Genomic DNA, 19,418 nt, shown 5'->3' on the forward strand with positions numbered 1-19,418 from the left:
TGATGGTACAAAAGGTAAAGATCGATCTAAGCCCAAATGTTTTGGTAAACTTAAATGATGAATCATAAAAGTTAAATCCAAAAACGTTTGCATCGTCTTTAAAGTCCAGATGGTCCCACACATTGACTAGTGATCTGAATCCCATTCCCACCACTCATTCACTCTTCCTCATCTCTTCAATCTCTTTTCTTACATCACACGTGGCATTTGACTTACATACACAACGTCTGGGGTGTGGACAGTGGAGAGGGATTTTGCATCAAAGAACGGTTTAAGATCATTGATTGGCCCAACACTCATGTCAATTAAAGGGTAAATTATCTTCACATGTGATGTTTCAGTTAAGACACTTTTTAACAAGGGGAAACAGCATCACTCATCAGAAAGAAAGAAAGAAAAAAAAATGGGGTAGGTGCAAATCCAACACACAAGAAAAAACACTCTACACAACAAGATCACATTTAAAACAAGAAAAATTTAAAAGAAAGACTATCTACACAACAAGAAGAAGTACCTCCTTAACACATAAGAAAGAAATGGCCATGGGAAAGGAATTGTTTCACATAATACCCCCAAAACCAAAATAAGTAAGAAAAGTGTTTAAACCAGTCCCGCTGTTCCCTCGTTCACATACATCGAAGCTTTTCAGACACTCCTCTAGGCACTCGTTTTTGCTCCAAACCTAGAGAGGGGAAGATACTCTAGTATATTTTATGTTGTGTGTATACATGTGCATATACAATCAGATCACCTCCTTCGTCGTTTGGTGTTCACCTGAAAATCACCATCCCAAACAAATTTAATGCGAGCACACAATAATGCATAAAAATTGCAGAAATCAACATGAACTATGATACATGCAACGCATTCAATGTATGTACGACTGTCAAGTTGGGGAACAATGTATTTCTACTGATCTATATAATTAAACACTAGGTCCCACTTGTGGGGGATAAAAGTTTCATCCAAGCTATAGTGACCCAATTTATTGCTTTCCTCGTACCTCTTCAATTTTATTGTCTTTGCTCTCATCCGCCCCCACCCCCTACCCTTTTTCAATAACCTCTCTTAACTTTACTATCTATCATCTTTTACCCTTTCAATTTGGTATTTTTCCTCTTTTACCCCTTTAACTCTGGTCGTATTATAAGGACACAATAATACTACAGGGGCTTTTTTATTTGACAAGACTTAGTAGGTGAAGGTGGGTTTTAACCCAGGTCGTGGTATCTACACTCACATACCAAAAACAATTTAGCAAGCTGGCACCTTCGTAATACTACAAGGTTGGCCATAAACCTGCGAATGCACGTTAATTTTCAAGCCGTGAATGTAGCCCAAAAAATATGATGATATTAGTCATTTATGCAACCTGTTGGCAGTGGTGACTTGCAGGCAACCTGGAAAAGGTCCATGTGTAAGGATGATTTTTTCAACCAAATGGAAGCAGTCAGTAATATCAGAGCATCTCAGCTCTCTTTAGTAATCTCATACTCACCTAGAAGAGAGTAAAGGGTTTTTCAGATATTCAATAAGTGGAGTTATCTTCCAAAAAAGTGGCAGTCACGGCCTCAAAGTTCCACATGATCTCAATCCAAGTGCAGAAGGCCAAGTAAATATTAACATTTTTTCGTCTTTCGACTAAATGTAGCAGGAGACAATCCAAGGTTTATGAACATAGCATGCATAACAAATACATGTAAAAAGAAATAGTAAAATTTAAGAACTTGAATGGGAGATTTTGGACTGACACACGAGAAGGCATCTCATTGATCAAGAGCACCTCATAATTCACAAGAACAACATCAGACCAACAAAACTGTAAAATATTGATTTCAGTAAGAATTACAAAGGTCGTGCAAAGAAGGTGATGAATTTCAGTGCTTGGATCTTCTTTGAAAATCAGGTAAACATGTATTCCCCATTAGCCCGCCATTCTAAGATATAAAATGTAATGCTAACATTGGTCTGCGTCCTAATCGTAGTTTGAAACATTTTGGGAAAAAAAATGAACATTTGGAGCTCAGAACTCATATATACTAGTAAGCAATAAATACTCTATTGGGTTATGTCTTCTATTCTTGTATATGGAGAGTTGTCGTGGATTCAACCCGGATCTTTTGGTGATCTGTTAACGACCCACATGACCCGTTCCCAGGGAAAAATATTGGGCCCATTTGGTTTGGTTTTGTATCCGACCCGTTTAACCTCTTTGTAACTCTAAGTATATAAAGGGTAAGAAATGAAACCCTAAAGGGTGTGAGAGATATACGAGAGGCAAAGAGTAATTGTAACTTGGTTCTTCTTTGGTTAATATAGTGAAATCGCTGTTTTCGCCCAGGTCGATCCTTTGACCGAACCACGTATATCTTGTGTCGTGTGAGATTCTTGTGTTCTTGTTTGATTTATACTTCGGATCACATGGTTCTTTCTAACATACTCAATCAAATGAACCAATATAACGAGTAACAACAACCACTTACTGAGTCAATGGGTGCATCAATCTGAAAAATGAAAATAGTGAACAATGCCAACAGAATAATCTTCTATCATTAGAAAAAAGCAACACAGGATAATTGTACTAATTCAACTTTGTTGGACGAGAAACAATGATAACAACCAAAATAAAATTGCAAATCAGAAATAAAGAGAGAACATGATATCAACATTTATGTGGTTCTGCAAGATTGCCTACATGGGTGATGATGAGATCCTTTCACTATTTCCATGAAAACCAAGGTCACAATTCACTTCCTCTCACAAAAACTGAAAATCCCTCATAGAAACCCTAAAATGATTTTGCCATGAATATATAAACCGCACAATACAAAATTGCCACTAGGGCATATAGTTACGAAATTGAGAAAAATTACTCGATTCCATTAACAGATTGATAATAGACCGATGAGGAGATATATATATATTTTAAATTTTAATGAAAGGACCAAATAAAACCACTCGGAAAAAGATTATATGTGATTCATCTTGTAATGCAAACGCAAGTAAACATTGGAAGGAGATGTGTGTGACAAATCACTTTGTCTTTCAAAAGAGTGGGCATACCTTTGTATCTGAGTTTCTGGAAGCAGTATGATTGAGAGTCTTCTTTTCATCTTGAGAGGAACAATTTTGACAGTAGAAGTGATCTAGTTTTTTGGCTTCCTCTACAGGCAAATCTATACAAGGAGGATGAAACCTGGGTAAAAAAACAAAAAAGAGTTTGAAGAGTTCAATAGTTTAAAATATCAATCATTTAAAGTACATTTTCTACAAACCAGAAGCATATAACGGTGAGCAATGAAGAAAAACAAGTGATGAGAGTACTGGCTAGTTCAATCTTATACTACCAACTTATTAAAATAATTTAGGGAGTACTGGGTTGCAGCAATAACTCTATTTAAATAGACTTATAAACTATGTTTCTGGACAATTAGCGTTTCGGGATCCTAAACTTTTCCACTCCAAATGTGCAGAGATGCACCTTTGGAAGAACACTACAAGCCACAAAAAGAAAGCTCAGTCTGCAACCAGACAGACAGCCCAATAGAACAAATAGAAAGATTCAGTCACAACTTATAGATTTAACCAGACCAGGGGTTGGTTCCTTTAACTTGTTTGTGAAAAATCAAACATCACTCTCCATGTTGCTTGGTGGCACTCTGGATAATAGATGATTTGGTTATAATTTGTTAGACACCTCATAACTAGCTCATGCTAAAAAGACTCATAATTTTATTTGTCAATAGTTACATCTGGTGAAACTAAGAGTGGCACTCTTTTTTAAGAAGTAGTTGGCTTGAACCATACAATTACTAGGCAATGTGATTCCACTTCCCATTCTTTTATAACTACCAATTTCTACGAGGTTTTGCAGACTATGCTTGCTTAAGTTTGCAGATTTTGTTAAAATTGCTGAGATGTGCTTGGTTATGTCCTCTTTACACACAAAAATTCATTACCTCCCATAATTTTTTTTCTTTAAATACAGTTGACTGCACTCATTTTATGAAGACAAATTCAGTACATCTCAGGAGAAATAGGAGAAAGCTAGAATATGGATAACCTCCATAAAAGACTTTGTCTCTGGTTTTTCTAGCAACAATTCCAACATTACTATCGTTTATCAATGCAATGAATTGAGCATTAGCATTGTTTATCATGCTCATGTGATCTCTGAAAAGAACTTTGACAGATAAAGATATCGAAAGCAATATGGGATGCAAGTGGCAACTAATACTTAGTTTTTTACTGGACACATAGTCATAGGTAGAAGGAGATTTGTTTCAATCCTTGTCAATTGTTGAAAATTCTAGAAGCAAGAGCCATGTTAAAGTCACTGAAAAATAGGATTGTCGATGGAGTAGCCCCGTCAGGGTTTGGAGTCGGACCCATTTAATTAGAGGAACATGCTTGGGTTTAGGAATCAAGCCTATCAGGCAGCCTGGACCACTACCCTGCCCACCCTCTCTCTCTCTCTAGGTTTTTTCTCTCTTTCTCCCCTCTCCCCATCAAAGTCAACAACAGTACAACACCCCCCCCCCTCTGCTCCATCTTTATATGTTACAAATAAATGAGAGAACTACCAAAGCCCAACCCTGCCCGACCAGACCCATAAATTGGCCTGAATGCAGGTGGGTCGTGCTAGATGTGGGCTGTGCTTGGTTAGATTTTAATAGACCCAATCAAGTCAACCAAATTAAATCCCAGCCCAAGTACACCCCTAATCCCTTGTAAGAAGCACTACCAATAGAGGTATTATACCACAAAGAACATTATTTTAAATTGTTTAAAGGCAATTCATCCAAATTGATGTAGAGAATGTGATTGTTCATTTTTTTTTGGCCACACCCTCTTCAAAAAAAGAAAAAACAAGCAAACAAATAAACAAAAACAAAACAATAAGGACGAAAATTGATCTCTTTTAGAATATTGGGCAAGCAAGCTTCGACGGCATAATCTCTACAATAATATACATAAACACAAAAGGTTGAGTCCCAATCAACCTTGATAATTCTTTCCTAGATATACTAGGCAATCGGGTGATTCTTTCCTTATTGATGGCATAATCTATACTATAATATACATAAACACAAAAGGTTGACATGCAAACTGATAAGAAACTTCAATAAGTACATGAAATCATATGGGGTGTGTAGTAACTTGGTGCCAATTCCTCAGTCCTCACCATTGCTTTATATGCATATTAATGAAATTTTAACTTATTAAAGGACCGCAAACTAAACCATTTAATTTCAAATGTCAACTCAAACAGAATACCTTTCCCTATAGGTATCCTAGCTAAAAACTCCAATGATCTTCAATACTCAGGTGGATAGAGTAGGAAAGACATCCTTTGGAATGGTGTGGATGATACAAATAGAAAAATACCAATTTGAAAATTGAATTTAGTATGAATCGGACGGAGATCTTTCATAAGGTCTTTGACACCATTGAATGGAACTTGGTTGAATAAGTGGCTTTGGAGGAATGGAAAGAACCAAATGTTTTTAGAAAAGAGTGATCAAATGCGAGTAGAAATCTTGATTGGAATGCCAATAAATTCCAATCAAGTTACATAATAACCACTTGGAGACGTATACGAGTACTTCTTAAGGCAGGCTTGAGTGAAAGAAATACATTATGAGCATGATAAAGAATTACTGAATAAAGCTTTCTGAAGTCTCTATAGGATGGAGGACCAAAAAATGGGTTCTCCTTAATAGGTACTGTAAAATGATGAAGGACAGGGTTTCTTGTAACCTAAGATTCAGAAGACTTCCAGATGATTGAGGAGGGACAACCAGCTGACTTCTTAGCCATCTAGGAGGTGACAAACAGGTTTGAAAATGGAAGGTATATTCACAATGTGCTCCTTCTCCGTGGCCCTTAGTCTATTTAAGGAAACCCAAACCCTTCAAAGGTTGATGAGAATGCCCAAGAAGAAAAAACCCAAAATTTACTAAGCAAAGTCTTTCTTCAAGGGGGAAACCTTCTACAATAATGTTTATTCAAAAACTGCTTGAGAAATCCCTATCCTATGACTGCCTTATATAGGCTTACAAGATGACTCTCAATCCCTAAATTGAAGCAACTAAATCCTTGATTCAGTACAACTCCTAATCCCTAAATCTAAGCCCAAATCCCCTTTATTCTCGTATGAAACAGATTTCAAGTACGAATCGTAACAGCTGTACCCGTCAGTCCTACAATGCTGTGCTCTTATCGAAGTTGGTGTTCTTTGTTTGAATGGCAATGCTTGATAAGATGCTAACAATTGATATTAATTAGTATAACAAAAACCACGCCCAATACAACTTGTATGCAAAGCATGTTGTGAACCTGTAAATCTACTCTTTCTAGTTCACTAAAAGCAATTGGGGCATCTTATTTGATCTCTTCAACTCATTTAAAGTAGGAGACTGGAGGATTTCAACACAAGAAGAATTCTTTTGTGAAGGATAATTCATTTTTCCATTGGATGTGCACATGGAAAGAAAGAAACAATTCACATTTAGGGATAAAGAGGGAAGGTGGTTAAGAAGACAAATGTTTCATACTTTCATTGGTCAACAATCCACGAGGATTTCAGAAAAGATGAAGATTTAATTTTATGCTCATTTTAAGATGAGTGGATAGTTATCCTTCTTTTGAAGTAATAGGACAAGCCCCTCACTGATGTATTCTATAAATGGGCCCCTGTTTACATTGTTCTCTTCCTATCCTAATCTAATATATTTTCCTACCTACAAAAATATATATTTCAAAATTTCCAGAAAGAAAATCATCTAAGATTCATATGGTACATTAAACAAGAAAAAAAAAAGGATGTTCAAAGGAATTGCAGCGTACCAATCATTGCACCCCTCACATTGAATCATTAGGTCGTCGGGATTGTAAGGCATCTCACATTTGCAGTATCTGCCACATGATATCAAACACAAAACATAAAACCCAAATAAAGTTAATACAATAAGGCATTCAAAATAACCAATACCCATCACCCAAAATCTAGCAAGACATGGTATTTCTACACAATTTAAGCAGTAAACCAAAACTGTAACACAAAAAGACCCAATAAAAAAGACTAACAAATAACCTGAAACCAAATAATTATAAGAAAATAGAACCTTTCTCCAAAAGCAAAAACGCATCACTCAAATCCTACACTCATCACAGCATTCAGCTTCATTCATAAACATACAAGAAATATAGACATGCGTCCATATAAGAATACACTAACAAAGAAAAATGCCCATATTTACAAAAGAGTGCCTTCTTTTTCAAATTTCTCTTAATCGTTGAATATTTAGAATTAAAAGAGAAAAAAAAAAGTAACTAAATAATATCCCATATCTTAACATCCAAGCCCAGAGAAAACCATTCAAATGGGTAATCAATTGGGTGCCCACAACATAATTCACAATCTGCCAAATTATTAACAAACACAAAACAAAGAGAAATAATTTCATTGGTCCACTTAATTTGCCCAATAAATTATCAATTTCCAACATATTACACAAATCAAAATAAAGTTAAACCAATGTTTCACCAAAGTAGCCTCAAGTATACCAATTTATATAAAACTAAGCACTAAAACCCAATTCAGACATAATTCTGATCAAAGCAATTCGAAATTCATCCAATTTCTACTAAATTAAGTAACTAAAGAATTTATTGGTCCACTTAATTGGCCTAATAAATTATCAAATTCCAACCCTTACACAAATCAAAACAGAAATAAACCAATGTTTCACCAAATTAGCCTCAAATTATACAAATTCATATAAAACTAAGCACTAAAAAAGCCCAATTCAGACATAATTTTGATCAACCAATTCCAAATTTGTTCAATTTCTACTGAATTAAGTAACTAAGAAACAAAAAAACAGGTAGATAAGCATATATGATCGATAAATTTCTACATACACAGCAACTCTATCTGGATTGAAAGCTCCTGTAGTTGAATTATACTCGAATCGACAGAAGTAGTCATCGTTACCGATGGCATCAAGCTTAATATAGCTTTTAAAGCCGTGGACGACACATTTTCCCTCGATTGTGTCTGCGCTTTGTACGTCATAGTGATCTGACAAGAACACCTCTTTGAATCCATGAAACTGTCTCCTTCCCCCCATCGATTCCTCTGGTCTGTAGTACCAACGTACCCGTACCCTCACGTGTCCTCTACCATCTGATTCGATTTTCTCCACTTTAGCGACGTAAGGGAGCTTCGATGATTCTGCTGGTTTCATCAGAACGCAATCACCAACTGTAGAGAAAGAAGATAAGGTGGAATTTAGAAATGAGGGTGGTGGCGTAAGTTAGGAAGTTTTGAAATTTAAGATTTTTGATCGGTTTTTTTTAGCTTACCTTTGATGGTTTTGTTGGTGCCTTTGATGGTGTAAGAGTCTAGAGTTCTTGGTGTCCGAACCTTTGCCATAGAACCAGGAAACAAAATCAGACAAAAGAGAGCGAGAGAGAGAAAGGGAAAGAAAAAAGAAAAAGAGTGGAGGATGTTTTACAATTAAAAAACATTAGGGTTATTTTACATAAACCCCTCCATATTTTGGTTAATATTAGAGATACCCCTATGTTTTCACTTAAGACATGCCCCTTGACCTATGTCTTCTTCTCTAATACAAGAGTAAATGACCTGAAATGCTCCTTGACCTACCATCTTAAATTTTCAAACGTCAAGGACAAGTTAGAATTTTTTTGACGAGTAGGAAGATGGAATTGGGAGACGTTAGGTAAGAATGAGAAGTGAGAAAAGGAAAAGCTTTTGTTTTGGCTTACAAGAATCAAACTCTTAGAAATATCATTTGGCTATACTATTTTCTATAAATTGATTTCAAAATATTAATTTTTGTGGTGTGAAATTTTTTATGTCTACATTAGTTAAAACTAGAAATTGTGTGCCAAGTTACAATTTCGAATCTGATCTCCTCCTTTATGATCTGATTGATGCTTTTAGATTAAAAAGTTCCAACGATGAAAGTATATTTTTAAGTTGTTCAAAGTTTCGAACGGAGAGAATAAAGATTTCATATATGTTATAACATATGAAGGCTTTATATATAGATGTTTGGAGATCCATTGTTAAATAGATCATTCTTCTAATTATAACACTTTTCTTGGTTGCACGTGGGACTTGTCACCATGCCTTAACATGTGTCGGAGCATGAATGGTGATTTACCCGTGTGTCGATTGCCATGGATTGTGATGTTATGTCTTAGATGCATGGTTTCTATACATATTGGTATGCATGTTATATTCTTATCGACTTATCAAGCCTTATACTTACTGAAAGTTCCTCTTGATTAGTCACACGGTGTGACATTATCTTTTTTGGATTGGATTCTTAGTGTCTTAACACATGTCAGATGATATATATTTAAAGGTTGCAGTGATAGATTTTTTTGAACACATGCATTTGATCTCACTTATATCAATTTGTGTCGATTTTAGAGACTGCAATCCAAAGTCTTCAAGTATGTTAGGAGACAAACGTAGGTATAATTCGAAGTCCTTTTGTGGATTCTAATTTTATTTTTATTTTGTTGTAAGTGTGATCCAACCCGTGAAAGTTTTATCATCTACAATACCTAAATGCAAAATTGTCATTTTATCACATAATAATATATAAAATGGATTTCAAAAATTGCAATAAAGGACTTTAAAAGTGTTCAAATGAGTCAAATCGAATTGGTTTAAAAATTAATTTATTTGAGAAATTTAGTAGTATTCCCTTAACCTACAAAATGGTCAAATTTAATTTTAGGTCTTTGTCCCTTTATCAAAGTCAATATTATTGACTTTTGGTTAATTAATTGGTCAAAAAATCTATGACATAAATCTCCAAAATGTTCTAATTTTTCTTCGAGACGATGAAAAAAAAAATCTCCATATGGAAAGTTTTGAAGCTAAAATAAAGTAGTATTACTCCTGTAAATATCAAAAATGGTGTTATGTCGACATAAAATACAAAAATTATAAGTTCTTTCTTATTTTTCGAACATAGAAATATATAAAAACCTTATAATTAACTTGTTTTATAATTTTTTACCTTCATCCATTGCACAAAATAAAGTTGAAATTATTCATTGGAGGTATAAGTGTGGGTGTCCTTAACACATAAAGAGAGAATAAGAAGATAAATACAAGAACAAAGTGGGAAGAGGTGAGATAAATCATTAAGAGATGAATAAGATATAAAAATCATTTCAAATTATGAAGAAACTTTAGACAGATCTAGGTTTATAGATTTTTTTTTTAAAAAAAAAAGTCTATGACAACTTGCGATTTTTACAAAAGGAAAAAATGGATAGATTTTTAATGTTTTTTTTTTCCTTAAAATAAGTCATCTCAGTTCTCACTCGTAGAAGATCATTTCGAGAACAATTTAAATTGTAGTTATTTCTTCGTTAGTCAACGATACTATGGTCAAGAGAATACCTACAGTTACAACCATTTCAAATGGGGGGGATCAGGGTGGAGCCAAGATTTTGTCTATGTGAGGGCTAATAAGATAATTAAAAATTTTAAAATTTTCGATGGGGCCAAAAGTGATAGATTTTGTTATCATAATCCATCGCAATAGCCATATAAAACTTATGTTTTAAAAACTCTTGTGGGGGCATAATCCGCTCCTAGAGGGAAGGTTGGGCCTTGGAGGGCCTATATTTTAAAAGGAATTACATGTTGATGTGTTAGAAGTAAAATTTGGTGTGCCTATATTTTTTATGTCAAATCGGATTTGATCTGAACCATACCTTATCTTATTATTATTGAATCAGATTTATATCCTAAGTAGTAAGTAACTAACAATGACAAGGGTCCAATTTAACCTAATTGGTTCTAGATGGCTAGATGTACCTTAATCTGATGCCAATCAGATCAATGAATTTATAGACCTAGGTGAGATGGGAGAATTGACTAAGGGAATAGAGATGATGATAGAGATCATATTGAGAAACAAAAGAATTCCATACAAGTACAACTCTTATTTGAACGAAGTGAAAAATGTGACAATTTACATACTTCAATGACTAATGATTTTTCAACTAAAATTTTTTCACTCGGTAGATGTGACAAGTGCATAGAATCGTAGATCTTTTTTTCTGATGTATCTCGAAGAAAAAGATTTATGATTTTGTGCCCTTGTCAAGTTGACTGAGTAAAAAATTTCGAGTCAGAAAATCATATCTTTACTTCAATTACCTACAAGTCACGATCCAAAACGATGTCTAGTTCCTATAGCAACAAATAGTGTCCACATTGCACATTGTGGTTGGAGAAAAAAAATATTAGACTACGTGTTATATAGAAAACGGTTTGTTTATCGATCCAATGTGTTTTAAGTCCAACAAAAATGTTGTAGACATACATCGTTCCTATGTTACATGAGTCACGATAATCTGACGCCCATCACATAATCATAGATTATTTGCTTTGGGAAACAAAAGAAAGATATATGATTCTACGTATCCAAAGGCAAATGATCTACGATTTTGGGATGGGACTACGTCTGAGGGGGCATCAAAAATTTATTATACATAATGATAACTTGACTCCGCTCTAACAAATTCTCCCCACGTGGCTGTGCATAGAATTGTAGATTTTTTCTTGGGATACGCAATTTCACATATTTTTGAGGATGTGAATTGTGTATATCGAGGAAAAATCTATGGTTCTATGCACAACCACGTGGGGAGAGGAGTTTGTAAAAGGGGTAGTCAAGAAAATCACTCCATTAGATTTCGGCCGTCTATGATTTTGATTAAACGAGAACGACTTCGAGTTCGTAGCTCTTCAGGTCGTCCTCTCCACGCAGGTAATCCGTCTGTAAGCCCCCTTCGTATTGAGTTGTAGTGTTATAGATTATTAGTTTTATATTAACAACTACATGATCTGAACGCCTTTGGGGAAGATGAACTAGGGTTTGTAAAACTAGATTCTATTGTAGAACTAGGGTTTTCAGTACGAATCTTAATCTTTATTTATGTGGGAAACTTAATCATCGTCACCATGACCATCATGAAGAACACAATTATGATTCTGAGGCAAATGTACTTCCTTTCCGTGTTTCAATATAATTCAAACTTGATTGGGCACCTCTTCTAATTGATCTTTCCATTTTTATTTATTTTTAATTATCTTCATAAAGTGCTTTCGATGAGATCACGTGTTCTTGCAACGAACTAAAAATTCGATATTCTACCAAATTGACCAAACCAAAAACTGTTAGAAGAGGCTATGGTATGAAAAAAAAAAAAGTTAATTTTTTTTCTTTTGGATAGTTGTAAACCAATTTCATTGCACTTCTGCAAGCTTTTATGCCCACAAAAATGCAGAAAATGTGTGGAAAACCAACACGCTTACATGGGTTAGGTTATTAAGTATTAGTACTCATGTCATAATCTTGAACGGTTGGAAAATGTAAACTTATTATTCAAATAGAACTGGAGTCCTTTGCTTGCTCCTGCACTTGTTTCCACTTCATGCAACTAGATTCTAACTTCTAAATACAAAATGCGTGGAGGAGTTCTTAAAGAGAAACTTTTGTGTACTATTATCTTTTATGTAAAGTCATTCATAATTGTTGTGGAATTTTTGGTTTCCATAGACTTTGAGATTTTGCATCACAAATCATTGAGATCCTGCCCATCATTGCTTCCTCAATCTTTATGCCTGTGGGGAATCCATCGATCACACTCTGGTGCTCAAACCAAGGTCAATCTCCAAAGGAAGAAGATTCAATAGAATAAGTAAGAATTGACTTAATGTATCCTGTATTCTTGGCTCACTCGGTGTGTCCTTTGTGGGTTTTTCCCCATCTAAAATAGATTTTGTCAAGGTAACCTTTGAAGTTGGCATTTTTGAGATTTTCACAGTGAACCCAGATAATCTATGTTATAGGCTTCTTGGCATTTACTCTCATGTGTTAATCTCCCTATTTTTGTGGGGTTTTAAGTGATTTTTTTTGTGATGGGTCTCTCTTTCCATTTTGGTTTGAGAAATTTATTGATTTGTGAATTTGGGTAGGCCTCATCTTTTCACCAAATCTGGACCTCAAGCGTTCTTAATTCTTATCTTGAGGCAACATGTTTTCCTCTAGGGGCAATTGTGTTTGAGAGAAAAAAATTCGTGTAGCTCATCTCTGATAGGTTTAGGGTTTGTATGATTGTGCATGGAAAATGGGTGGGAAATGATTTCTCCTGGAAAATATGACTTTCAGAAGTATGACTTCTCATTTTCCCTCCCAAACCTTTTTCCCACCCCACCCTCCCAAAGCTAAAAAAACCAACTTCCTTTTTGACATTTTCTATAGGAGCAATGAAATGGTGGTATTCATTTTCCCCTGAAAGCAAATTCCCTGCAAGCATACTATTTTGGCTTGTATTTATATAATCACAATTTTAAGGATTCACAATTTTATATTATTAGTTTGTGGTCCAGTATTCAAAGCAAACAATATAAACACAAGACAAGCATATAGGAGCCGTCTTTCATTGATATTGGACTTCTCTAGTAATGATGAATTCTTACTGTTTTGTCTCTTTCCTTTGGTATGCTTTTAATGCTCTTGGGGAATCATGCATGCTACCAAAAGAAAAAAAAGTGAAAAAAAAAAACGAATGGAGTCAAATGCTGACACGGATGTCAAACTGATGCTCGAGAGAACCGTTCCCCATGTCATGCAAGTTGATCCAAGAAGAGCCCGGTTTCCATGTTGCATCGTATGGACACCACTTCCTGTTCTTTCATGGCTGGTACCTTTCATTGGACACATTGGTATTTGCAAAGAGGATGGAGTCATCTTGGACTTTGCAGGGCCCAATTTTGTCTGCGTCGACAACTTCACATTTGGCGCAGTGGCACGCTACATCCAAATTAACAAAGAGAAGGTAATCCTTAATTTGATTTTTACAACACGGCAAATTATCTTTATTTCAATAGCTATTCTAAATTGAATCCCATTGTAACAGTGCTGCATTTCTCCTTGCATTGCTGAGAATGAAAGTCAGGAACCTGAAAGAGAGATTGCAAGGTGGGATGATGCAATACGGAAGAGCACGCAAGAATTCCAACATAGATCTTACAACCTGTTAACTTGCAATTGCCACTCCTTTGTTGCAAACAATCTCAATAGGTTGGGCTACGGTGGACCTGGTCGATGGAATGTGGTGAATCTGGCTGCATTGATATTCCTGAAGGGTCGTTGGGTGAATAAAGCAGCTGTCGCTAGATCCTTCTTACCATTTGTTATAGTGCTCAGCCTAGGACTGATGTTGGGTGGCTGGACCTTCCTCATTGGCTTGGCTTCCTTTGCTTTCGTGCTTGTTGGCTGGTTTCTTCTGGGTACGTACTGCTTCAAGAGTCTCATCCAGTTGTAGTTTGTTTTGGTAGTTATCTTCAAAGCATAACAACACCTTAACTTAATTTATGTATACTAGAATTGTGAAGTTGAGATTGAGGGGTGTGAAGACTAGAAAAGAAAAAATCATAATTATACATGTCCGAGGGACCATTTATGTATTAGATGAAGATCAATGACAGCACCATTTCTGCAAGTTAAAGGCTCTAAAAAGTTGTAAAAATATTAAACCTTCTACTTCTAAACATAATCATTCTGGACTAATGCATATCTGATAATTTTTTGGTTCATTGAAATAAGGGTAGAAATCAAAGATCTCGTGCAACCCATCTCTTGTTAATATTTATTATTATTTTAATAAAATAAATATTTATTACATTCAATAAAAATAATAGGTTTATTTGTTTTCAAAGTTTTTGGGTTAAATTGCTTTTTTTTTTTTTTTTAGTTGAAAGGTATTTCTATATTTTGTATTTTAGAGAAAGAGTGAAATTTAAGACTTTATCTCCTAAAATAGAATAGTCCCACATTGAAAAAATAAAATACTCTTCTTGAGGTTATTTGAAATTTCTCAAGTAACTAATTTAGTTATGTGTTTTAGAAATTACACTTCGTTGCTAAGTGGTAATTCGCCTTGTTCATGTACAGGCACATGCATTGTGCTATGCACTTTGCAAGTACGCATCGTTGCGAGGAGCTTGAGAAATATTTTCTATTTTCTAGATCAAACATTGAGATTTGATCTTGACCATTGGAGGGTCAAAGTGTGTGTTGGACTTGATTTGGTGAACCGGATGGACTAAACTAATCTCTCAGAAGTTGGTCAAACGGGTTTGACCACAAAAATGTCCATTGGACAACTTGATAGTTAGCCATTGGGGTTTGATTGTGGATTAAACACGTTTGACCATACTCTAACAGGTGTTCTCTTGGTTCATGAAGAGGTATCACTCTTTAGAAACTTAGAAAAAGTTATGTCTTTTCACCCTATGACCATTAATTCAGATCTAAAGAGATCCAAGCCATCCAATCATGATTGTTGAGACAAAGAGTCATGATGATTATTTGAATAATCACTTTATTTCTATAAAAAGAGATCCGTAGATACAAATCAAACACAATTTTTTAGCTTTTCTCTAGAATACAGAATTCTTAATTCTTTCTTCCTACTTTAGTTTTCTAGTATTTATTCAATAGAGTCATTCTTTGTTTTTACAAGACAACGGATTGTGATCAAGAGATTAGGCCCATTGTATCTTTTAGAAACGTCTCGTTGGAATTAAGTTTTACTTGAGTTGGGAGCGAATAACATTTTAAAGAAATCGATCTCGTTCCTTGAGCTTAACATCTCTTGTTTTGTTTTATTTTATTATTATTGTTAGATTCAAAAACTTTTATTTAAGTTAATTTTCCAACATCTCTGGTAGAACTTGTTACTTTTGTGATGTAAGATTAGAGAAAATAAATAGAAAGTAATGTAAAATAAAATAAGTAAATAAATTATAAATGCCGTAAAATAGAATCTTAATATTGAAATGAGCGGGACTTGAACACAGTAGCCGTAAGACAAATTTCACCCATGTGATGTGCTAATAGCCTTTGAACAATTGTCTCGTAGGATACAATGTTCCACACGTATACAAGGTAGCACTCCTAGTGTATGCATACAAATGAACTTGTACTCTCAAGGATCACTTGAAAAGAGAAGGGCACTATGCAAGTAATAACTCAAAAATTGAATGAATGCAAATGAGAATTAGAAGTATTTCTTTGGAGAGTCGACTGAGTTGTGACTTTTTGAAGTTTACCGTGCACGTGGGCTTGGCTTATATCTTTTTCACACTTGGTCTAGTCCATCACAAGCTCAACCCAAATTCCATGGTCTTTCATATAGATATAAGTGGTGGAACCCACAAATTGAGTGATCCACTACATTGGCATCACCGTCCATGAACAAATTTGTTTTCTTCTATGCCACCACTGATTCTCACCCCAAACCATTCTAGTGAAAACTTTTTCTTCAATCGCTTTTTGTTTTTTTTTTTTTCTAAACCCTTGATATTACTTTAATGCCAATCATCTTAACCTCCCCAAATAACCTATCTTATTTTTATGGTTTGAGGTTGTTAAAATCTTAGATTGAAAACATAGATCAACAGTTTTTGACAAGAAAAATTAAGGGTATGTTTGATTACACATGAAAAATAAGGTGGAAAATGACATTTTTAAAGCGTTTGATTGCACGTGGAAATGAAAATTCATTTACTACCCCAATCAAAAAGTCCACTAAAACATAGATTTCACTTTCCCACCCATATGGGTAGGAAAGTGAAATCCACCCATATTTTTCATCCCCTATTTTTCTCCACTCATATCTTTTTCTTCCCTACCACCACCATCACATTAACCTCGCCATCGCCATCATCACCATCTCCGGCCACTTTCTCTCTCTCCCTCTCTTTTTCTTTTCCATCCCTCACCTCCGTCGCCACCACCACCATGTTCTTCCCTCATCTTCCTCATCATCTTCTTTCTCACTTACTTCTGCCGCCGCCACCACCACCACCACCACGTTCTCCCCTCATCTTCCTCATCATTTTCTTTCTCATGTACCTCTGCCGTCACCACCACCACATTCTCTCATCTTCTTCTTCATGTACCCCCACTGCCACCGCTGCTACCACCACATCCTCACCCCTCCTTCTTCATCTTCATCTTCTTCCTCCCCCCTTCCTCTCATCTTCTTTCTCCTCCTCTTTTCCTTCTTCTTATTATTTTTTCTCGTATAATTTTTTTATGATTTTATCTAAGAAAAACTAAACAATGAAATTTGATTTTCCAATCCTACCTATTTTTCACTATTATTTTTTCATGGATTTCTTATTCCATAAAAAATTACTTTCCATACAATCAAACATACCCTAAAGGATTTTAAAAAGAAGTTGAAGACAAGGTCATCTCGATTATTATTTTTTTAATCTCTCATGAAAGAGTAAAATCAAGAAATATTTCCAATTTTCACCAAAACTTAGAGGGTACCTCAAAATTACCTTTATCTTGTGCTTCCCTCCCCTTGCAGCCAGACACCCCAATTGTCTTGGTAGACATTACCAGTCGTATTGTGTAATGGGGACAGATTTCCTTGGAGGTCGGTCTCGTCAAGGGTAATGTTTTGTTGCTTTAGGCAAGCTTGACGTGACAGCCTTACAGATTCTTTACTTCTCTCCTACACTTTCACTTTTTTAATTATACCACATGTCCTCTTATCTCCTTTAATCTTCAACTGGTGATGGATTGAAAACTAGACTAAATAAGTTTAATTATTTAAAAAAAAAAAAAAACTCCATAGATTGACAAGTTTGATTCCAATGATTTTTTTTTAAACAAAACAGATTACTATATCCTTAATATGATAATGAGAGAAGGGTGAGTATTGTTGATACAAATTAGAATCAGATAAGTATAAAATTATAAAAATATTATTGTTTATTTGTTATTTTTTTATTATTATAAAGTTACACTATCTCTTTGAAAATTTAAAAATAATCTCTTAATAAATTATTAAGATATTTTTAATTTTACAAAAATACTTATATGAAACCTTCTATTGCACGCAAGAATATCCCATTTTTTAAATCATGCACTTACAGTGGTCCAAAAAAGCTGTTTTTGGGAATCTCCAAGACTCCAAATGCTTCACAGCTAATTTTAGAAGGGATGTATGTATAAGAAGACAACGTCAACTTCAACAGGTCCTCAAAATTAGGGTTATTTTTTGTTCTTTTTTATTTTATAAAATTTTCAAGGCTGATTGTTTGACTTATTTTCCAGGTTTTGGAGGATATTTTTATAAGTCTTGTTTGGAGTCACCTCGAGAATGTATCTCATATCTCGCACATTTCTAAAGTGGGAGCTTGTAAGAAGTATAGGTGCTTTCTCACTCAATGAAAAGCATTTATACAATGTGAGATACAATCTTGAGGTCACTTCAGCATTATTTTACTTTTATATCACTAATCGATGTGATGCCAACCTCGATTTTGTTGGAGTCGCCTCAAGATTGTATTTCATATCGCACATTTCTAATATGGGAATTATACAATGAAAAGTATTCATGATTTCTGTAAACTTTCATATCATGAAGTAGGATATGAGGTACAATCTTGAGGTCACTTCAGCATTATTTTACTTTTATATCACTAATTGATGTGATGCCAACCTCGATTTTGTTGGAGTCGCCTCAAGATTGTATCTCATATCGCACATTTCTAATATGGGAATTACACAATGAAAAGTATTCATGATTTCTGTAAACTTTCATATCATGAAGTAGAATATGAGGTACAATCTTGAAGTCACTTCAGCATTATTTTACTTTTATATCACTATAAATTTTCAATTTGATGTGATGGGAGCCTCCATCTCCTGTAATAATATAAAAAAAAAAATTAATTTAAATACCATCATCTTCAACATTTAATTAAAAAATCATTGATGATTCATCGCATACCCATATCTATCAAGATGTCCTATGTTTTATAGAAAAATTCAATTATCTTTTTTTTTGGGTTAAAGGCCGAAGATGAGGTCCTTTAGATTATTTTCATTGATTTTTTTTTTTAATCTATTATTGGCACCCCTAACTTTTACTTATTACACACAACATTCAAACATTAAAAAGATTTGACTCAAATTATTATCTCAACATTACAAACAATTTTAGTAGTTTGTTTATGAGTATGGTTAGGCTCATATAAAATCTTAAACAAAAGTATAAAAATCTAGGGAAAAATGAGAGGGAATTTCTATTGGCATCCCAACTTTTAATTATTCTTAATCATTTACTTATGGTAAATCTTTATTTCGTGTGCTAAATATGACGAAATACCGAATTTGATACACTGTTCATTTTAATTCCCAAAACATGCTTTCGTCATTTTTATAACCTACGAACTCATGAGTTCGTCACTTTTAGTATCTACAAATTTGTAGATGTACCAATAGATTCATTGACTATAAAAATGACGAATTCACTCGAAA

General features: G+C 34.5%; 2 protein-coding genes across 3 annotated transcripts; one reads left to right on the forward strand and one right to left on the reverse strand.

Moving 5' to 3' along the window:
* Positions 1 to 443: 443 nt before the first annotated feature.
* Positions 444 to 8,526, reverse strand: LOC147408869 (chromatin remodeling protein EBS-like). Of its 2 annotated transcripts, XR_015171847.1 has the most exons (6): positions 8,371 to 8,526; positions 7,927 to 8,269; positions 6,850 to 6,918; positions 3,064 to 3,196; positions 1,373 to 1,498; positions 444 to 774 (listed from the first exon to the last, which is right to left on the reverse strand). XR_015171847.1 is itself a non-coding variant. In XM_086423067.1 (5 exons), the coding sequence occupies exons 1-5, from the start codon at positions 8,438 to 8,440 to the stop codon at positions 748 to 750; spliced, it is 642 nt and encodes a 213-aa protein (XP_086279193.1). In that variant the 5' UTR covers positions 8,441 to 8,526; the 3' UTR covers positions 444 to 747. The 2 variants fall into 2 exon arrangements, 1 of the variants encoding a protein (XP_086279193.1); XM_086423067.1 differs by lacking the exon at positions 1,373 to 1,498.
* A 3,314-nt stretch (positions 8,527 to 11,840) lies between these two features.
* Positions 11,841 to 14,574, forward strand: RTH (RTE1-homolog). The gene is made up of 2 exons (XM_086423082.1): positions 11,841 to 13,908; positions 13,990 to 14,574. Exons 1-2 carry the CDS (start codon positions 13,597 to 13,599, stop codon positions 14,395 to 14,397), a joined length of 720 nt encoding a protein of 239 aa, XP_086279208.1. The 5' UTR covers positions 11,841 to 13,596; the 3' UTR covers positions 14,398 to 14,574.
* The last annotated feature ends 4,844 nt before the right edge of the window (positions 14,575 to 19,418 follow it).

Source organism: Akebia trifoliata, chromosome 2, assembly GCF_017979445.1.
Source record: "Akebia trifoliata isolate Shusen 1 chromosome 2, ASM1797944v1, whole genome shotgun sequence".
In the NCBI taxonomy this organism is placed as follows: domain Eukaryota; kingdom Viridiplantae; phylum Streptophyta; class Magnoliopsida; order Ranunculales; family Lardizabalaceae; genus Akebia; species Akebia trifoliata.

Excerpts from the sequence above, each read along its gene's own strand:
- LOC147408869 (XM_086423067.1), bottom strand. The coding sequence starts at position 8,440 with ATGGCAAAGGTTCGGACACCAAGAACTCTAGACTCTTACACCATCAAA. Across the intron at positions 3,197-6,849 it reads TGTGAGGGGTGCAATGATTG|GTTTCATCCTCCTTGTATAG; the intron begins GTACGCTGCAAT and ends TTTTTTACCCAG. Across the intron at positions 775-3,063 it reads CCAGAAACTCAGATACAAAG|GTGAACACCAAACGACGAAG; the intron begins GTATGCCCACTC and ends GGTGATTTTCAG.
- RTH (XM_086423082.1), top strand. The coding sequence starts at position 13,597 with ATGCATGCTACCAAAAGAAAAAAAAGTGAAAAAAAAAAACGAATGGAG. Across the intron at positions 13,909-13,989 it reads TCCAAATTAACAAAGAGAAG|TGCTGCATTTCTCCTTGCAT; the intron begins GTAATCCTTAAT and ends CCATTGTAACAG.